The 20,690-nt window shown below is 42.2% G+C and overlaps 2 protein-coding genes across 7 annotated transcripts in view; both read right to left on the bottom strand.

Moving 5' to 3' along the window:
* SPART (spartin) overlaps window positions 1-20,690 on the bottom strand; it is a 338,589-nt gene that overhangs the window by 65,213 nt on the left and 252,686 nt on the right. The window lies entirely within an intron of this gene.
* The window catches only part of DCLK1 (doublecortin like kinase 1), a 247,869-nt gene that overhangs the window by 60,942 nt on the left and 166,237 nt on the right, over window positions 1-20,690 (bottom strand). For 5 of the 6 annotated variants that reach the window (XM_049822760.1, XM_049822759.1, XM_049822761.1 and 2 more), the window contains exons 5-6: window positions 19,561-19,677; window positions 5,309-5,403 (exon numbers count right to left, since the gene is read on the bottom strand). In XM_049822760.1, coding sequence (XP_049678717.1) covers window positions 5,309-5,403; window positions 19,561-19,677 — 212 coding nt within the window. Of the gene's footprint in view, window positions 1-5,308; window positions 5,404-6,346; window positions 6,510-19,560; window positions 19,678-20,690 lie in introns of those variants that run through there. The other variant, XM_049822763.1, reaches the window with a different exon arrangement.

Genomic DNA, 20,690 nt, shown 5'->3' with positions numbered 1-20,690 from the left:
CTCGAACGCCAGCGGTGTCGGGGGACGACACGCCGCCCTGCCCGACCTACGCAGCGCAACGGCCCTCGCCAAGACACGCGACAGCGCTCAATGAAAGGGAAGGTCCGGCCAAGAGCAGCGGCGGAGGATGGAGAACTCTCTCCTTCGGGTGAATTAAGCACAGCCGACGGTTTCGAGGGGCACCGACTCGGCAGGGGCCCGGCACACCTCACAGCCAAGCTCTGAGATCTTTAGGGCGTTGGGGGGGATCCCTCAAGGATAAAACGTATTTACGAAATACAACAAAACAACTACGAGACAAAATACAAGAACACGCGAGAATAGAAAGGCTGATGGAGGTAGCTGAGGGTTGACCTTGGGTTGGGGTTCTTTTTAATCGCAGGAAGGTAACTGAGACAAAAAAATAAACACATCTAAAAGCTATACTATAAAACAAGGACTACGTAAAATGAATGCTTTACAAATTGCAAATTTACACAGATCTCAGTAATCTATGCAGGTTTATGTTTTACTTGCACGCATGATATAAAGGGGATTTAAGTCCCTTAAAGGGGTTTTTCACTCCCTAGAATGCTTATTCTGCATGTATTCTGCCAATGGGCATGTGTACGTACAGTAGCAGACACGTTAGACGGGCAGAGTGAATATCAATCAGATCATTATCAGATCAATGCATTTCTATTTTATTATGAACAATCTAGACAAAAGAAGAATTTTAAACAGGCAAGGTCATCTCATTACAAACACTAACTAGTCAGTTAATTATTAAAATTTCTTTTGAGCATATACAGTTTGGGAATTTCTAATATATAGGACAGAAAAAAAATCTTTTGATTTCCTAGGGAGGGGAACGCCACAAAGTTTTGAATAGTATCTTCCAGGTGACTGCTCACTCTTACGAATATAAAAAATAGGCATTCCGAACTGACAAAGAAGATACTTGTGAGAACTCACTTTTAACATTTAGGAAACACTTTTGTGTTTATTTTAATAACTCTGTGGTTGTTTTAAAGCAAAAACATGCACAAGATTTCAGGGTCATATTCTCTGTACATTTTTTCATGTGCTTTTAAACATTTGAAACTTTTTTAAAGTTTTCCTTTCTGCAAAAATTCTCCTTGCCTATAATTAGCCGAAGAGCTGTATTTCAGAAAAAATATGAGGATGATCTATTTATTATTTTGCATAGATTAATAAAAGGACAAAACTTGCTGAATGAGTAAGAATTCTTGGCCACATACAACTCAAAAAATCCTTATATGCATAGAATTCAACTTCTTTGATTAGTCAAGAGGTACCTTAAATCTCATTTTTTTATTATGCTATAGGTTGTAGTCTCTACGGAAGTAGAAAAAACATTTAAAATAACGGCCAGCAACAGAAAATCAGGTATAAAGTGTCCACCTTAACTGAAGTAATGACTATGATTACAAGACAGTGGGAAAATAAGCTCATAAATTATTATAAAGGCTACTTAAATAAAATGGGGGGATTGCTATTATGTATATTTGTTGTTATGATTGCCATGTCACCTTTTCTGAGTCTGCGTCATTAACTGTACTCTGTTGTGGCAGGAACTATATGCATGTGCAACACAATAACTCTCTACTTCAACTGCTATAAACCTGAGCTTCAGATGTTTTAGTCCTCTGTGGAAATACACAATTAAGTACATAACAATTTAAAGACAAGAATCTTAATTTCCTATTTAAGAATAAAGAAAAAATTAAACTAAGAATTAAATTAAAGAAAGCATAACTACAGTACACAGCCCGCAAGTTAAAATACTCAGAAGGTGACAATCGGTTGATAGTTAGCCCAGACAGCTGATAAATGGTCCCTAGTTCACTTTCAAGTCCTTGTATTAAACCCATGAAATTAATCTTTCAAATCTTTACTTTCCTCAAATACAGACTGAATTTCACCCAAGATTATAAAAATATAACTTTCACTGATTTCTGAATTTCTGGAAACAACTCAGCCACATACATATGCAAGCAAGAAAGGATAAAACTTTATCTTTTTATGTTCTGGCTTTTGAGGGTACAAGATTTTGTCTGTAGGGTTGCAAGAATAGTGTTTTCATGAGTATGTAACAGAGCAGCATTTTTGGCTTTATTTACATCAACGGAAAGCCTTCCATCAAAGGCCAGAACTTCTTTTTTTAAAAAGGTGAGTGATGCAATGTCAGAAAGTGAGATGATTGATCCCTATTTTAAGTTGCGTAATGCACTCCATAATTAGAAGGAATATTTTCTTTGGAAAATTCTAACATCTCTGCTATTTTTACAGCTCTTTATTATTCACAGGGAGAAATCCCTCAGTTTGCAGAATTACCTTGCTTCTGTGCCTCTGAATTCAAAAGCATGACCTCCTCTCACCTGTTCTTCCCAGGAGAAGCACTGGCAGCCTGTCCAGACCCCTCAGCATTTTGACGTACCAAGCCTACAACTCCCTCACAGCGCTGGGATGGGGATGCTGAAGAGCTGACTGATTAGTTACACCAAGGGCAATCGGGCTACGCTAGAGTCAACGTTCCCTCTTTGCCTTCCAGACCCAGTACGTACCCCTGGCATCCCATCTACCCGATGGCACGAGAGAACAGGCACTCCTCTAACTGCAGCCGCCCAGAGAGAGGGGCAGAGAAAAAACGAATTACACGGCCGAGCTGGCATTCCCAGGACCCAGCACCTTATTTCGGTTCTAGAGCAGTAGCTCCCTCAAATACCACGCCAAGAGAGAAACCCAGACCAGGCAGAAACCCAGCCATCACCTTCAAGCCCAGACCAGGGCTCTAGCAGCCAACACTCTTCTTGTGGGGCAGGAACAGCTCAGCTCTCAACACTGGGGACAAGGCGGGCACTGAAATCAGCCTCCTCTTCTCTCTTGTAGGTCTATCACACGATATCAACACTTCAACAACCTCCTAGGGAATAAACCTTCTCCTGCACCTGGCCGGTCAGCCCTGTAGCTGAAGCCACTGAAGACAAAGCAAAATGCTTTGTGTTCAGTTTTGGTTTATGACAATACGGTCCATAAAATAACCTGTCCTCTAAATGAAATTTAAATGGCAAGATTTGAAAGATGGTACTAAAAAACCCAGAACACCATTTATACTGCTAACAAGAGAATTAAGATTAGTAAGCACTGTTTCATGGCTGTTCATAGAACTAATTTAGTCACTGGAATACACATATGACCTTTAACAACACAATAGTATGTTTTTACAGTGAACTTCTAGCTCATTCATTTCACAAGTTAAACATGAAAGGAGCTGAAATAAGTTCTCAGAGCAAGTGTAAAGTTTCCATCCCTGAACTTCTGAGCAGTTGATTTAGTAACCTAAATAATATTATTGCAATGCATTTTTACATGATTGCAATCTATTTTTACATTAATTTATTCCATATTTCCTCAGGTAAAAAAAATAAATAAATAAAAAAAATCTGTCTAAAATAAATCCAGACAAGCATGAAAGGTCTCCTACTGAGGTCAAGGGGACTGGATATGAATATCCGAGAAGAGAATTCAACTCTTTAACACTGTCTTATCCCTCCTGTGGTTTACTTCAGTATTTATTTTCTATATAGTTAGCAACGTGATTATGTTACCACTACACAGCCCTTTGCATCCATAACCCTGCCACTCGGTGATCCTGTTACAATTCCGCATGGGGAACCCGGGCAAGAAGCAGCCCATCTGCTCTCCTCTTCCCGTTTGAAAGTCAGATACCTTGTGCCCAAACCCCTTGTGTCTAACGATGCTGACCACATGGTTCCCACTCACCTGGCCACAAACGCTAACGGAAAAACATTTCTTCACTGTGGGGAGAGAAGCATCAGTGGTGGGGAAGGAAGTTTAGGAAAGTTACCAATGACAAGAGACAGCCTTACGGCAAACGAACCCACTGTATACTGATGTCATCCCTCTAAACAGACACCCTTACATCACCGATGTATAATTCATTTGGAAAACTCTTTTGTTCCCTCTTCAGTGACTTATTAATGATTCATTAATAAGCTTTGAGAGTAAGAACAAACAGGTGTGGAAGACGTTGCATTCAAGAAGATCTTAGCCCCAGCCTACCCAACTGAACCTGGCATCGGTACTCTCCGAGTACCAGATGACGAAAACCATGACACTACCCGCAGGCTTCAAGCTGCCGCTCACTGGCTGTCTCTGTACTGCGAGATCACAGTCAGCTTCCCTATCTATAAACAAGTCACAGCAGAAACCCGTGGCTGTATCCCAGCCCGAGGGAAGACTTGGGCATGCACAATTCCTCACCTCCCTGGTATCCGACGGAGATGAAGAAGGGTACGCAGGCTGGAAGGGAGTCGTGCCATGCTACGCTATTCCTGACCTGGGTATCTGCGGAATCGGGTCTGCACCAGCCCCTGAAGTCAAGCACTGCCAATTTTGTACATAATCCCCTTACTTTGAGAGACAAAAAGTACGTCTTTATTTAAAAACTGAAAAGGCATGTGCTCAAACTGTGTTTACAAACAAATCTGAGATAGGGAGTCCTGCCTTAGGGAAGCTTTCATAGAGAACTGCTCACAGTTTAGAAAATAGCAGAAGAGAAGATACATAGACATCTGTCCCATTGCTTTTGAATAGATACAATTAATTAACTCAGCGTGTGGAGCCTTTTGGGTTGAACAAGTAATATTTTGTCAGAGGGTTACAGCAGTAACACAGGTACTACCTTAATTCTGGATGCTTAGGTACATTGTAGATTCCTCTATGCATGATAATTAGGGGAAACCTACAGCTACTAACAGCTCTGGTCCAGCAAAGGGACTGACAAGTCTCCTGCTGCCTTGGTACTGATAGTATCTTCACTTCACAAGGCTATGGTATCATGCCTAATCCACAGCTAAATTCCACAGCGCATTCTTTCACCTTGCTTCAAAATCGAAGCTGATGGTAGGTTTTGCAAGTGGCGTAATGCCCACGGCATTATTAAGACCAAAAAAAATGTCTTTGACAACATGAACTTTTCCTTCCAGTTGTGAAAAGTTTGGGAAAATAAACTAAAATTAAAAAAAAGTTTTGTAAAAAAGGAGAACGATACCCCTGTTTTCCCCTCAACGATAAGCCAATTCCCAGCATACTTAGCATTTTGACAGACACAGAACAGTTGTATTCCACTGCGGAGCGTTGTACAAACACAACAAGACTGCAGCCAAGCTTTTCCACCCTAGGACTCTACACACAAGGAATCAGTGGGGAGAAGGCTATCGGATAATGGCTATGCCAGATTCTCCCCAGCCACGCTCAGAAATCAGTTTCCTTATTTCCTTACCCTCTGTTTCCGTAGGCTTCCTGGGCTGGTGGGAGATGGGCTTGGAGACTTCCCAGAGCGGGGAGTAGAAAGCTGGCTACCAGGGGTTCCATTCACTAAAAGGGCAATAAATTGAAAAAATAAATGCACGGCATTATTAAAAGCAAAGAAATAGTTAAATAAACATATTTTGTTTCATTCTTTGTTGAACAGATTAATTTGCTTTTGCTTAATGTTTTAAACATAAGGTAATTTAAAAATAAGGTCATTCACAAAAGAACTGTTTCCTCAGAGTTTTGGCTCATGAAGCCAATTTTTATACAGAGTGCAAGCAAATAATCAACAAACCAGAAAAGACTGCTTAGTTACTGCCTGAGAACATGATCATGTTTTCTTAAACTGTATTGTTCCGGTGCTTGAAAGTGATGGGGAGCAAGGTGCTTTGTTAACCTTAACAGACACTTGCTACATGTAAAGCTTCTCATTCCATTTAGTTATGGCTTGAAATGCTACCCACCAAAAATAAAAAGCAGTACTGCTCGCAAGAACAAATCAGCTGCTTGCTGTTCCTCACTCATTCACTTGAAAAGATTTTTGCAATACTATCTGACCCAAACATCACCTCAGACTTAACCCAGAAGAGCTTTCTAGAGGCAGATAAATTGGACCTAACACCTGAAGTCTGACTTACAGCAAGGCATCACTTTCCGAAATAAGTAAATTCCTTCATCTATGTCGGTGCCTATCATGTTAGAAGCATCTTCTGCATGCATGTGACATTATCCACTAAATTAGCAAAACAATACCAGCAGAGGACAGAATTCTACTACAAAGTAATCACACGAGAGGCTATCAATAAAGTTCACGCTGAAGCACTGATAGAAACACTACAAAGCGTGTATCACATATATATATGTAAATATTCTTAAACAAGCAACTGCTGTATCATAGTCCACATTTGTCAGCACCAGGAAAAAAAGAACCGACGATCAGATTCCCAGATTCTGAATCTGAGGAGAATATTTACATACTAGGATATCAACAAGGCATTTGACTTACCTTCTATGAGTTCTAACATGGACAAAATCTTACTGTTTAACCTGATAACAGCAAGCAGCAAAATTCCTGCTCTGCACTAAGCCAAGCTGTAGCCAAACTGCGAAGCAATGGGATTAGTTAAGGATAGCTGGGGCTGCTCACAGAGTGAGCTGAATGCGATGCAGGATTCATAAGCAGAAGCCTTTTCTGCGTAAGGCTGACGTCTTCGGAGCAGCAGTGGGAGGTGCAGGTGCTGTCTTAGGGCTACATCAAAGGTGTCAATTAAGCATAATGCTGCTGCTTCACAACGCTGAGCCACTGCAACCCCCACTCACTTTCCATGGAGCCCCGAAAGCCGAGGTAATTTTATATGCTGTGCACTGAATCATAATGAGGTGCCTTTGGGGGCAATATACCAAATGACTCATCCGAAAATCAGAATGACAATAACTCTTGTAAAACCTTGGCTGACTGGCAATCTAGCAAATGCTAATTCCTTTGGATAGTACAGGAGGCATTTTTAAGAGATTTTTCCTTACTTTTTACGTAATACTTTGCTCTCACTGGCTAACACCGGGCCCGCGCAATGTAAGGAAGAAACAGGTATACCTACCACGCCACAATAAAACACATTACACTGCATGATAAATAATGATCGCTTAATAGCGCTTAGGTGCTATGAGTGACCAAATCTCATCATCACTTTGTGCAAGGCATTGCTTAAGGTAAAGGTACATTATATTTGTATAACCATAGGAACAAGAAGATACGCTAATTGGATTTAAATAGGCTGCTTTTCTAGAAAACCATTCCAGTCATCTAGGCTTTGAATTCTCTTTGTACAGAGGACAATGTTTGTACAGGGGTTTGCACGTATCAGCACTGATTGAAATGTTGTCCTAAGTGTGTGGGGGAAGGCACACGCATATGGACACATTCACTGAAGTTCATACAGTATTCAGCAAAACACCCCATAGGCCTGGCCAATAATGACTAAAATCAAATTTCTTATCAATACTTCCGAAATCATTAAAAATGAGCTTTTTGGAATCTCAAACTTCAAAAGCTTTAAAGGGCTTCTTAGAAACAAATATGGTAGTATTTAGAAACCATTATAAACTACTACTATTCACATGGAGCTAGTCCTCAAGACTGCTAAGTAACAAGACTAGTGCTCTGCCTTCTCCTTAAACCAAGCAAATATTCTTCGGTCTTATTATTGTGAGAAAATTTAAGATAACAGATACACTTTAATTAACCTTGTAGCACTCGGCACCGGTTCCTGTTCCTTATAGATTGACTCCTTCCCCATAACTTTCAACAAGAGTTTTTCTTAGAATTACTATTGCAATTATTCTGTCCTGAAGACAAAGACTTGAGGCTACCAAGTGGAACCAGACAAACAGATGCAATAGTGTATTTGACTCATGATGTATTTCCCACATGTACCATGTTGACGAGTATCTATCTGAGATGAAAAAACAAAGTATTATAAACCCTAAAAAATTACTCACTTGCCACCACCAGAGTACCCAGAGCATTTAAGCTAAGCTCCAGTGCTCTCCCCAGCAGCATTTTCTAAAAAGGAAGATTATGATAGTTGTGCTTGTGTTGGCTGTCTGTAATATCTGAAATCAAGAGTACAATTCATGCATCAAGGCCCTCAGGAAATTTAAGTGGAGTTTGCTCACCTCCTTACCCACATCCGAAATACAAAGGTGCTAAGTACCTAAAACACATACCAGGATTTTTGTAAGCCTACAAGGGCTCCCTATGGAGAGCTGTTTAGGTAAGTCTAGAGATGACAATTAGCACTGGGGATGAGATTCCTTTTACTAGTCTTTAGGTACCTGCTGTATTGGCTTCTCTATCTGAAATAATTTCCTAGACCTTATTTTAACCAAGCTGCTGTCATAGCATGAGTTGGATCATCCCCAGGCAACCACCTCAGACAGATCTGATGAACAATGTACTAAGAGCAAGCACTGCAGTGTAGAATTCTAAAGCTGGGCAAGATGAAGCCAAACCCATGCACCTAGGATATGCTGGAGATGAAGCAAAATCATCAAAATTCTCCCCACCTACCAATTTTGGTGGATTTTATTCCAAGCGCAGAACTCCATTAAATAAACTCTGATGACTGAAGGCCATACAGAGTCTGTGTTAGAGTCAACCTGAACAGGGACTTGGGTGACGTGGGTTCCGTTCCCAGCTCTCTATACGCATCTGCACATCAGACAAGTCATGTCACCTCTACCACCTCTCTACTTAGGCTTTTAGTTCTGGCAGAATGAACTCTCTGTGCACACCATGTTGTCTGTCTTCTGGATGCTCTCCATACCTAGAGATATACTACTGATATTATTAACGTAATGCTTCAGACAGACACAACAGGGAAGAAATGGTAATTCCTAATAATTCCCCAGTCCACTCCAGGGGCCATCCTTTTTTATTTTCTTGTTTATGGCTTGCTGCCCATTCCACCTCTGACTCTACTTCCTTGTGAGTCGTTATACTGAATTTGCAAATAGGGTTGATACTAGGTGCTGTGTAGCAGGAAGAGACTGGACTGATTCTGACCCCCTTCCTGAACTCCACTTACAATCACAACACCATTCTTACATATGCCACTCATGACCAGATAACATGCCAACAAATATGTGACTACAATCTATAAGTTTTAATAATAACGCATTCTTGATAAGTACAGGAATATAGTCTAAACTGCCCTACAATCCATTTCTAGGTGGCATGCATTCTGGTTGGAAACTGCATTCCTGTCCAGTGTCTGCACTGCAGTTCTCACTGACTGATACAGCATATGTTCCTACAGGGAATCTTGATGTAGATAAAGACATATGAAATTGGTAAATCACTGTTGCGATTAATCATGTTATTGAGTGAGGCAAGAGGTTTCTTGTCACTTTTTATTCATGAAATGGCAGGGGTCAGAGACTTCAGCTTAACACACAGCGCCCTCCCATCGTCCCATGAAAAAGATTTATCCGTTCAAAATTTCACAGGTGAAAGACATATTAAAAAGCTAAAACAATTACAAAAGTATTGTGGCTTCTCTGAGCAGACTTTTCCAACTGCTTAGCTGTGAACTCCTTTCCTTACTGTCCTCTCTTGCTGAGGCTGCATAACAGGGCAAGAACCTGTCTTTGTATTAGTTTTTCCAGCACCTGGTACACACATGAAGGTAGAAAACCCCACAAAATAGAATACTAAAGATGGATACCATCCTCTACTGACATAAATGCAAAATAGTTTTTCATACGATGATATTTATAAACTTGTGAAAATGCTGTAAATAAAAAGTATTTTGATGGCATTCCAATAAATAAATTTTGATAGGGCACCTTTTTATTAAGTAATAAAAACAGAAAGTGAGAAAAGCTGAATTAAAGTATCAAGTGCCAGTCTGAGAAGCTGCTGATGCCACTGCACTGAACTAAAGTCATACTCTCCTATAAAACTGCCTGGTCAGGTGTTAGCATCTTGTACCCTATAATAAACATGTAAAGATGAGACTGTGTGTTTACAAAAGTGGTTTGCCAAACACGAGAGTACGTGTGAAGAGGAAAGAGGAGACTAAGGGAAAGGAATAGTGCAGGCTTTTTCGCAGCCACAACTTACTCACGACTAGGGCAGGCTAGACTAAAAGATGTTTTACAGAAGTCACAAACAACATGTGTAGGCCATATTCAGCAACTGCTAGCTAGAAAATGGTGATGCAGGATCACTACTTGACCTTGTCTCGATTACTCGTGTCATATGTCACTGTCCTTTCCGAAACAACATTTTTGTCTCAATAAGATTAAGTAGTTACAGAGTAGTTGGGGAACAAACCATACCTTGCCTTTTCGTTCCTTCTGCTTTTGTATCCTACTTGTATACATCTTGTCATTTTTGTCTTCATTCCAAAAGACAGTTTGTCCAGAGAACCACATTAAGCAAGTGCCCTCATTATCACTCCCCAGCAAAGCCTTTCTAGGTTCTTCCTTAGCATGCAGCTGGTTGAGGAAAAATCCCAAATAACCAGTACTGCATTCATTTTAACTGGTGCTAAACTGTCCTTTTTACATTCGATCTTTTCTAGAGTTTATGTCAAGAAGTTATGTGGATACAAGAAGAACATCTCTCTGCCGCTGACGACAAGGCTTGACAGACCCATACAGAGCTTCCACCTCATCAACAGATCAACAGATTAGAAACATCAGCAGAAAGGATCACCTTCAGGTCAGGAATACACTCCCACCCCAGCAGCCACCAGTACCCGAGTCCCTGCCAGTCCTCAGTACCTGTGGCAGCCACGGAACGGAACCCAAGCAGCGCGGAGCTCAGCTGGGGCTGCAAACCCTACCAACACTCAGCCCACCCTGATCTCCGTAGGGTGGCCACTGGGATGGCCCTTCTACCTCAACCTCAGGTCAGCTACCTCTGCACTATCAAGCAGGGAAGTGCCGCAGACACAGAGACATTGCGGACGTGCCCGACATCTCAGAAGACTTTCCTTGCTTCAAGCTTTCCTTGAAAATACAATTCCCTGGAATCCACAAGTTGTTGGGGTTTTTTGTAGCCTTAGAAGGTGGGTAAGTGCCTCTTGTTTTTTTCTCTGCCCTTCATCAGAGTACAGCTGATATCTATGATCTTGGCCGCTAATTTCATCTAGTACCTAATCGAGAGAGCATCTACGTGTACCTAAGATTTAATGAAAATCTCTCTTTTGAACTGTGTTGCCTAATTGGAAAGACTAGGATTCTCAAATCAGTCTGTGTGAATGGAGTACCAACTCTGAGGATGTTTCTTCATTCGGCATTTAACTTTTTAATCCTTTAAGAGGATTAAACTATTCAGTCTAACCAAATCTATTTCTCTTACTAATTCTAGATTTTTGTTACAGGCTATAAAATGATAAAACTTAATTTTTTAATGATTAGTATCAAATACAAACAACATAAATAAAAAATTAAAAGGAAGCCAGGATCAAAGTAAAAATCATCTGGAAACCCCTGGGTCTAATATGATGACTCCATCACTCCCATGGGTTTGCATTCTTGGCTTCAGGAAAGTTTCACTTCAGCATATTTATTACAAAATCTGTCAGATGAGTACCTATAACAGTATGAATAAAAATATGTGACCTCGCTGCAGACAATATGATACATCATGTTCCTTCCTTTGGGATCCAAAAGACCTTCTTGAGTCAGGTGGCTGAAGAAGGGTTGTTTCTGGATAACGGCCTAGGGATGAACTATCAAACTAAAAGAAAATATATCTTCTTGCGGAGGAACACATCTACCTTTTTTTTTCTAACTAGCTGAGAAAAGCACAAGCATCTGCTCTAGAGAAGCCTTCAGTAAGATCCAATTTCCATATCCTACACCTCTTTTTCCTTCAGTGAACATCTACAGCTTTGATCAGGCTTTAGTTTGACATGCAGTTTCACAATTTCTTTGCCCAGGTGCAATTTTTAAAAAAAATACACAGCCCTTGGTAATACAACCTACTCTATCCATCCTTCACATATGTTCCCTTTGTCATTCAGAATAGGTACGTATCAACCCAGTTACTCTTGAAATAGACACTTGTCGCACCAAATAACTGAAACTCCTAAATAACTCTTCTTAACACCAAACCTGAATTGCTGCTACAAATAATATTTCAAGAATCTGAAATATTTTGGGTGCTAGTTTGAGGGGAACAGGAGATAGCTCAGATGGGAGAAGAAGTGACAAGGAAATAATTTTGAAGGAGGTGCTCAAACTGCAGAAGAAGAAAAAGTAGTTAGTTTTGTTGAGAGCAAGTCCTGAAAATTAGAGTTGGGATTTCAGAGGCTAAAACGGAGTTCACCCGAATGTACTATCCTTCCTTAATTTAATGGACCAAGGGTACAATAATTCCAGCCATCTCATGCTGCTCTTGATTTGATTAAAAATAATGATCATGAAGGACTAAGCGCTGCTTTCTTCGAATCTGTAACCTCTTCACCTGCGCTGAGGCTGCCACCAGTGGTGTTAATTGACAGCCGGACAGAAGCCGACAGCTACTGAATAGCCATCAGACATTCATAATTTTCAGTCACCAGCAATGGGCTGGTACCCGGTCTCACTGAAATTCAACATCTCTTTTATGATGTCCTTTCCCAAATAATATTTGATGCCAACAAAAAAACATCAAAGTGTTTTACAGGCTTTAGGACATCAGAAAAATTAAATAGAGGCAGGATTAGCTATTGCACTTGGAACTAGACTTCAGCGCTCTGCCTGCCTGGGAGGTCATGCTACCTTTCTCTGCTTCTCTTCTTTGCCTTGTTCCCTGCTTCTCTTCTCTATTTAGACTGAAAGCATTTTGAAGCAGACAATACCTCAAATGCATTTGTAAAAAAACAGAAAGCAATCCTCCTGCAGCGAGATTTCTGTCTTGTGGTATTGTTTTGAAACACTGTCAGATGTAAATAAAAAACTGAACAAAACATATAATAATGGAGAAGTCATCCCTTACCACAGATCTTCCTAGCTTGCATGTACTCTTTTAAGAAAAAAGTACCAGGAAAATATAAGCACATTAGGCATATGCTCTGTTAAGAAAAAAAAAAAAAAAGGAAAAAACAAGGATGGAAGAAAGGTGACCACCGCCTCTGGAAATGCATACAATCCTCTTCAATATGTCAAGAAATGGTGTAAAAGCAGATGCAGCTTTTTTTCTCACTGTAGACTGTATAGCTCAAGAAAGGGTAAGGAGCATGTGTCTCCCATTCCCTTACAGACTGACACGTATTTCCTTGCCCTCGGTTAACCAGAGTACAGGTCTGAACCTGTGTGGCACTGAGCGCTTGTACGGCTTCTGGCATCGCTCAGGGTCTTTCTCTGCGACCCTGCAGCCTGCCTTCCACTCGCAGCTCCAGCCTTTCCCCCATGCTGCCGTGGCAGTATGTCCCAGAGCCTGCGGGATACTCTTTTTCATCCTGTTGTTCCCGTGGCCGTGTGGCAAAGCCCAAGGGTGTTGTTATGGCAGGATCTGTACGGGGCTTTCAGGGTCGCCAAAGACGCTGCCTTTACAGGCGGTGGAGGGGGAAAGGCATCTCCGGGCAAGGTGAAAGTTATCTAAGACCCTTGGGAATGTCACTGGGAGCCCTTTGCGCCCAGTACCAGGTGAGACGATGAGGGAAACGGTTCTCCAGAGCAGCGGCCGGGGGCTCGCCACGGCGAGGGGATGCTCGGGGTCCCTTTGCCTGCTCCCGCACACAGCCAAGGGCCACCACAACAAGGCGAGACTGAAACAGAACGCTCTACGCGTTAGGGGCAAGGGTCTTCAAGCAGAATTTTCTCTAAAAATCATTTGTTAACGTTACTGAATTTATCTTCGAAGCACCGGTTTTGGTAAAATGGTATTGCGAAAATGAGACATGGACATTAAAGAAAACAAACAAACTGACCAATGCCCCAAAATAACCCCTTTGATTTCTGCAAGCAACTTCAGAAGCTATTGGGACGAATTTGGGAAAGTTCACCATCCCATACCACTATTTGTAAAGAACAAGGGACTCGTGAATTTCACCGCATTTATAAACATTTAGTTCAAGCCAAAGTTTGGCTTAATTCTTACCACTTGAAATTCTGTGTCAAAGAAGGGAAACAGTTCTTGAGGGTGGTATTTAAGTGCTTAAACCAAAGCAGACTGTCTGCATGTCCTAGCCTCATTTACAAATCCATTTCTCTAACAATGGGAAAATGACCCAAAGACTGTACCTTCATTAACTCTAAAAATGATGAATCCCAATCAGCTATCCTGTGCTGGATGAGAAGAAAAATAATGTTGAATACCAACATTAAAGGCTATACCATACTATAGATGTATACAGTAGAGAATTAAGGGTAAGTCAAGGATAGCCCTTCATTTTAGAATTTTATCAGTTTTAATATCCAACTTTGAGGTTTCTAAACTTTTTTCACATCCTCTTTGTCTATGCAGCTTTCCTTTTTTGACCCATGTAGTCATCCATACGTATTATCTTGATGTGGTCACCAACTGATGACCGACGCAGGCATCTGATCCTTTTGCGTAGCAAGAATGCACAGACTTTCAAAATGCAGCAAGAATCAAACAAGAAGAATCAGATTCTTTCTAATTAGCAACACGCTGTTCTCCTTACATTTCGTTTAGCTTTTTCTCAAGGGTACACTGTCAATAATGCTTTCTGCCTGCCCTTTATCCCTACTTTTCTCAACTTTCTTTTATGGCACAACTCTTCACAAAATGATACATCCTTTCATTTTTGGAATATGTATGTATCGCCTTTGATCTAAGCAAAGAATCTGTTCTCCTCGAGTATTTTTTATGTTTATCCCTAATGAAAGAGAAAATCCTAACAGTAGTTTAAAGATGAACTGAAAGCAGTTTAAAAGCATAGAATAAAAAAATACATATATACGTGCTTAGCACTAACAATGTGACAACAAAAGCGTAACTTCCAATTATGCACTAGTCATTTAGGAGACTCCCTAATACTGAGATGTTTAATGTAGACAACATGGAAAAAAATATCTGCTCTTACATGCACTAGATGGCAATTTCTCTACTCTGCTACTGTCACGGGTACATAATTCCAATAAATAGGCAGTATTTTTAGGCCTACTGGATGGCAGAATAGTGAAATCTGCACATATTGTCTGCATTTCATGGGACAACTTTGTTTCTTGTCTAACAACATCTGAGAGTCGTGTTTCTTTTTCTTTCCACTGTTGTTTTTTTCATGCACTGTCTAATACCAAATTGCATATTTTTAAAATCTATTCATTGATTACTTTTAGTTTTACATGATATAAAAACAATTCTTGAGGGCGAGTGCCCACTTAGTACAATATTGCTTCCTTTTATGAAAGTAATATTGATGTAAATACTCATGGATGTAAGGTTAGAAATAGGCTTTCTGTAACATTCACACAATTTGACTTCACTGTTTGCAGAAAGCAAACACAAGAGGTACAGACAGCCAAATCAGATCCATTGTCCCCATTAAAATTAACTTCTCTGGAAACATTTTCAATTGTTTATCCTTTTTAAGCTGTAACAAGAATAGAATAGAACAAAACAGAATAGAATAGAATAGTTCAGTTGGAAGGGACCTACAATAATCATGTAGTCCAACTGCTGACCAAAAGTTAAAGCAAGTTATCAAGGGCATTACCCAAATGCCTCTTAAACACTGACACGCTTGGGGCATCGGCCACCTCTCCAGGAAGCCTGTGCCAGTGTGTATTGGGTTTGCGTGGCAAAGTTTTGGTAGTGGGTGGGCTACAGGGGTGGCTTCTGTGAGAAGCTGCTGGAAGCTTCCCCCGTGTCCGACAGAGCCAATGCCAGCCGGCTCCAAGACGGACCCACCGCTGGCCAAGGCCAAGCCCATCAGCGATGGTGGCAGCGCCTCTGTGATAACAGATTTAAGAAGGGGGAAAAACCTGCTGCAGAAGAATAGCTGAGGAGAGGAGTGAGATTATGGGAGAGAAACAGCCCTGCAGACACCAAGGTCAGTGCAGAAGGAGGGGAGGAGATGCTCCAGGCGCCGGAGCAGAGATTCCCCTGCAGCCCGTGAGGAAGACCACGGTGAGGCAGGCTGTCCCCCTGCAGCCCAGGGAGGTCCACGGGGGAGCAGATCTCCACCTGCAGCCCGGGGAGGACCCCACGCCGGAGCAGGGGGATGCCCGAAGGAGGCTGGCACACCGTGGGAAGCCCACACTGGAGCAGGCTCCTGGCAGGACCTGTGGACCGTGGGGGACCCACGCTGGAGCAGGCTGTGCCTGAAGGACTGCAGCCCGTCGGAGGGACCCACGCTGGAGCAGTTCGTGAAGAACCGCAGCCCGTGGGAAGGACTCACATTGGAGAAGTTTGTGAAGGACTGTCTCCCATGGGAAGGACCCTGCTGTGGAGCAGGGGAAGAGTGAGGAGTCCTCCCCCTGAGGAGGAAGGAGTGGCAGAAACAAGGGGTGATGAACTGACCCCATCCCCCATTCCCCATCCCCCTGCACCGCTGCGGGGAGGAGGGAGAGAAAATCAGGAGTGGAGTTGAGCCCAGGAAGAAGGGAGGGGTGGGGGGAAGGTGTTTTAAGATTTGGTTTTATTTCTCATTACCCTACTCTGATTTGATTGGTGATAAATTAAATTAATTTTCCCCAAGTTGAGTCTCTTTTGCCTATGATGGTAATTGGTGAGTGATCTCCCTGTCCTTATCTCAACCCAGGAGCCTTTTCATTTTTCTCTCCCCTGCCCAGCTCGGGAGGGGAGTGATAGAGCTGCTTTGGTGGGCACTTGGTGTCCAGCCAGGATCAATCCACCACGCAGTGTCTGACCACCCCCTCGGTAAAGAAATGTGTCCTAATGTCCAGTCTGAACCTTCCCCGGTGCAGCTTTGAACCATTCCCACGCATCCTGGCACTGGACCCCAGGGAGAAGAGCTCAGCACCTCCCTCTCCACGTCCCCCCCTCAGGAGGCTGCAGAGAGCAGTGAGGTCACCCCTCAGCCTCCTTTCCTCCAAACCAGACAAGCCCGAAGTCCTCAGCTGCTCCTCACAGGACATGCCTTCCAGCCCTTTCACCAGCTTTGTTGCCCTCCTCTGGATGGGTGCGAGCACCTTCACATCCTTCTTGAACTGTGGGGCCCAGAACTGCACACGATACTCAAGGTGAGGCCGCACCAGCGCTGAACACAGCGGGATAATCACCCCTTTTGACCGGCTGGTTATGCTGTTTGATGCACCCCAGGATGGGGTTTGCCCTCTCGGCTGCCAGGACACACACTGCTGACTCCTGCTGAGCCTGCTGCCGACCAGCACCCCCAGGTCCCTTTCTGCAGGGCTGCCCTCCCACCACTCCTCTCCCAATTTACACTTGTGCCCAGCATTACTCCATCCCAGGTGCAGAATGCGAGATTTGGACTTACTAAATTCTATGCCATTGATGATTGCCCGATGCTCCAATCTATCTAGATCCCTCTGCAAAGCCTGTTGTCACTTGAGACAGTCAACAGCACCTCCCAGTTTGGTATCACCAGCAAACTTGCTAATGATGCACTCGACTCCTGCATCCAGATCACTGATAAAAATATTCAACAGAACTGGCCCTAGAATTAAGCCCTGAGGAGCACCGCTGGTGACCGGTCACCAGCCAGATTCAGCCCCATTCACTACAACCCTTTGAGCCCTGCCCTTCAGCCAGTTCTTCACCCAGGCTTCTACCAGCTGACAGACTGTTCTGTCAGCATCCTACACATTCTTGTAGGGCTTTGTCTGATGTCTTTCTCTACAAAAATCTTAATTACAGTGTCCAAATGATGATGTCAAATAGACAAGGTGATAGACCATCTTCTGACAAACTAGTATGTGCCTATTTTCTGTAAATTTATTGTTTTTACATAAGATATTTTTAAGATGGGTAAATCTGTCATCAACACAGAACTATCCAAAATGGTTTGTATTTTCAGTAGCTCCCCTATACTGTTTCTTTTCTTATTATAAATTTAATGATATATTAATTATTATTGTGGCATATGAAAACATCGTTTTTTCACAAGCTGTAAAATAAACTCATGACCTTTTGCAGTGATTGAACACGTAATGGTATTCTGCTCAGACCCTTCTAAAACTAAACTGCGGGAAATTAAGATTTACTCACCTACGCTTCTCCTACACGTTTAAGTAAAAACAGTACTATTTCTCTCAGGACCAAACAAGGTATCACATAGTCAACATGGCAAAAATGTTGCTAGTCCCATGGTAGAAACATTTGTTACGCATAGCAGGACAGTTATTTCACATAGAAATGAATATACACAGTTCAGTGTCTATTACCTGTACTCCCAAATGAATATTCACTATAAAAATCCAGAAAGAGTCCATAACACTCACAAATCAAACAGGGCCTCTCTTGCTAAAGTTTGGTTTAACTCTGTTCCACTTAGCTACAAAGAAAGCTATTTAATACAAGTTTAAGAAAGAGCTACTCTGGGCTTCTTCCCCACAATTGATACTTCTCCCCATTACCTCTCTTCAGGTTTCCCAACTTCAGCTGGTTTAGGATGTGTAGGCGGCACGTTGCCTCCCAGCCCTGCTCCCCACGTCTACACCCCTGTCTCTCATTGTGTCTCTCCCTCTTTCCTCCTTCCCTGAGCAAGAATGCTTGTTTTCTCAGCTTAGTCTTCTTGTGAAAAATACGGCTCCAGCTGGTCCGTGTGTCCCCTCTTTGAAACCAGCTAGGAGCACCTGGGCCATTCTGATCACCACCTCCCCAGAAAGACCTCACGGTGCTGGATGCAGGTCCCAGTATGACGTTCGCTTCCCTGTTGGCAGAAGACTTAGGGCAGAGAGAGCGAGGTGGCTTTCAGACAGCTCTCGTGTTTGTCTCCTGCAAAATCCATATTCACAAGCAATGCTGCAAATGCTGGACTGGGTCTACTCAACTGGCCCACGCCAAGTAGTACTTGTACTTTCAGGCACCAATGCTGGCAAATTATCTAATGCACTTTTTTGTTTATTTATTTGTTTTGCTTGGGAAAAAAGCTGTAGGGGGGAACTAGTCATAGACTATTTAGTGGGAGCAGCTGCACAGGCAGCCAAAGCAAGGCCTTTCAGACAGAACTTCTTAAAGCTTTTTGCTGCGTCTTCTCCAGCATGCACCACTGGCTTGTTAGGTCAACTCTGACTCACTTCTTCCTCAGCTATCTTTGCACCTCCCGTTCAGATCTGTAATTGCATTATTTCTCTGCCCTGCTGCTCCCCCTTTCCTCAATATCCTGTCTTTAACCTATCCTTTCCTCACTGCTGCCTCTTAGCTCCCTTAGAAACAAAATACAAAAAAACCTGTGAAATCAACCTTTTGCAGACGCAGACCCTACGCTGCATAACTTGGACTACTTTCTGCATTGTGCTTATTGACTTTCTAGTACAGAGAATACCTCTTTTTGTCAGTCGTTAGGTACTGGCAGCAAAATCATGCACGGAAAATAAAGTAAACTGAACCATGGTAATGCCAGAGCATGATCTATAAAACACTGAGGAATTATTTTGCATTGGGAAGATGCTTCATCTGAGATGCAACTTAGAGAACAAGTGAATCTGTACTATTGACTGTTTCATACATACAACGTTTTTTCCACAGAAATGTGGAATTTTAAGCACATTGCCAATTGTATTGAAACAGTTTGGTTGCTGTTATTAAGAAAGATTTCTTGTTTGCTTTACCTGAGCTAGTGGAAGCAGGAGACTTGCTGCGTCGGGATGGGCCCGGGCTCTTGGTGGTGCTCCTACGTGAAGTCGAAGCTATTTTGGTATAGGAAGTGGATTTCACCACCCGACATTCTGAAAGACAAAGAAACTGCATAAGTTAGCAATTAAGAAACCCAGCGAGAATCTGTAACAGAAAGAGCACTGAAAAGCACAAACATTTAGCCCACGCTTGTTTTCATTCATATTGAGGAGTTTTATGGGAAAATATAAAATCTGTATAAATGGCTCCATTAAAATCCAAGCACAGTATGTACCGCATCCCAGACAAAGAACTGCTGCACTAATCCAGACTTTTAGATACCATGGTTACTGCAGGTACTTGGGACAGCTTCATTTAACAGCGCTGAGACTACACATAAAATTTGCTTTTGAAGATTTTAGCACAACTGATGCAGTGGTTTTTCTGTAAACAATCCAAATGCAACGTAAGCATTTTTGTCAACCTAGGCACTCTCCTCTAGAAGAACCGGAAGGCTGCTTTTATATATCAAAATGCTAAGACTGTGCAAGCTGACACAGGTGTCTGTCACTCATGAAAGGTTTGAAGAAAGTAAAGCAGGTTTGTTGCTCCTGCTTAATCCTCTGGTGAGCAACAGCCCACATTGTATAGCACACTCAATTCATCACAGGTTGGGGGAAATGGCACTACTTGCTCATAAGACACATCAGTAAAATCAACGAAGAGGCGAAATTACCCTCCCACTTGAGAACACTGCAAGATGTTCAGGTTAGAGTTTATATACACCCACACAGCTCTGTAGGCTTTGTTGCATTACGCCTGCAAAATGGTTCCTGGCCTGAGGATGAAAGAATTTAGTGTGCATAATGCTGATGTCTTGCACTCATAATGGATACTAAATTAATCACCAGACATATTACACAGTCAGGGAAAAGAAAAAGACTTCCACTTCTTAGCCAATATACAATTAGAAGTCTGCAGCAATGTTTATACTGTCTTCACCTGATGATGTCAGTATACTTCACTTGTTTAAAAATACATCAGTAAACATTTAGTTCTGTATCAGACCTGTTCCCCATTTTCTCCCCATGGTTAAGGTTCCTCAACATAGGTTAAGAGAAATAAA

The sequence above is a fragment of the Accipiter gentilis genome, chromosome 19 (assembly GCF_929443795.1).
Source record: "Accipiter gentilis chromosome 19, bAccGen1.1, whole genome shotgun sequence".
NCBI classification, from domain to species: Eukaryota; Metazoa; Chordata; class Aves; order Accipitriformes; family Accipitridae; genus Astur; species Astur gentilis.
Note: the sequence above shows the minus strand (reverse complement) of the source record. Positions and strands in the feature narration are given on the sequence as shown.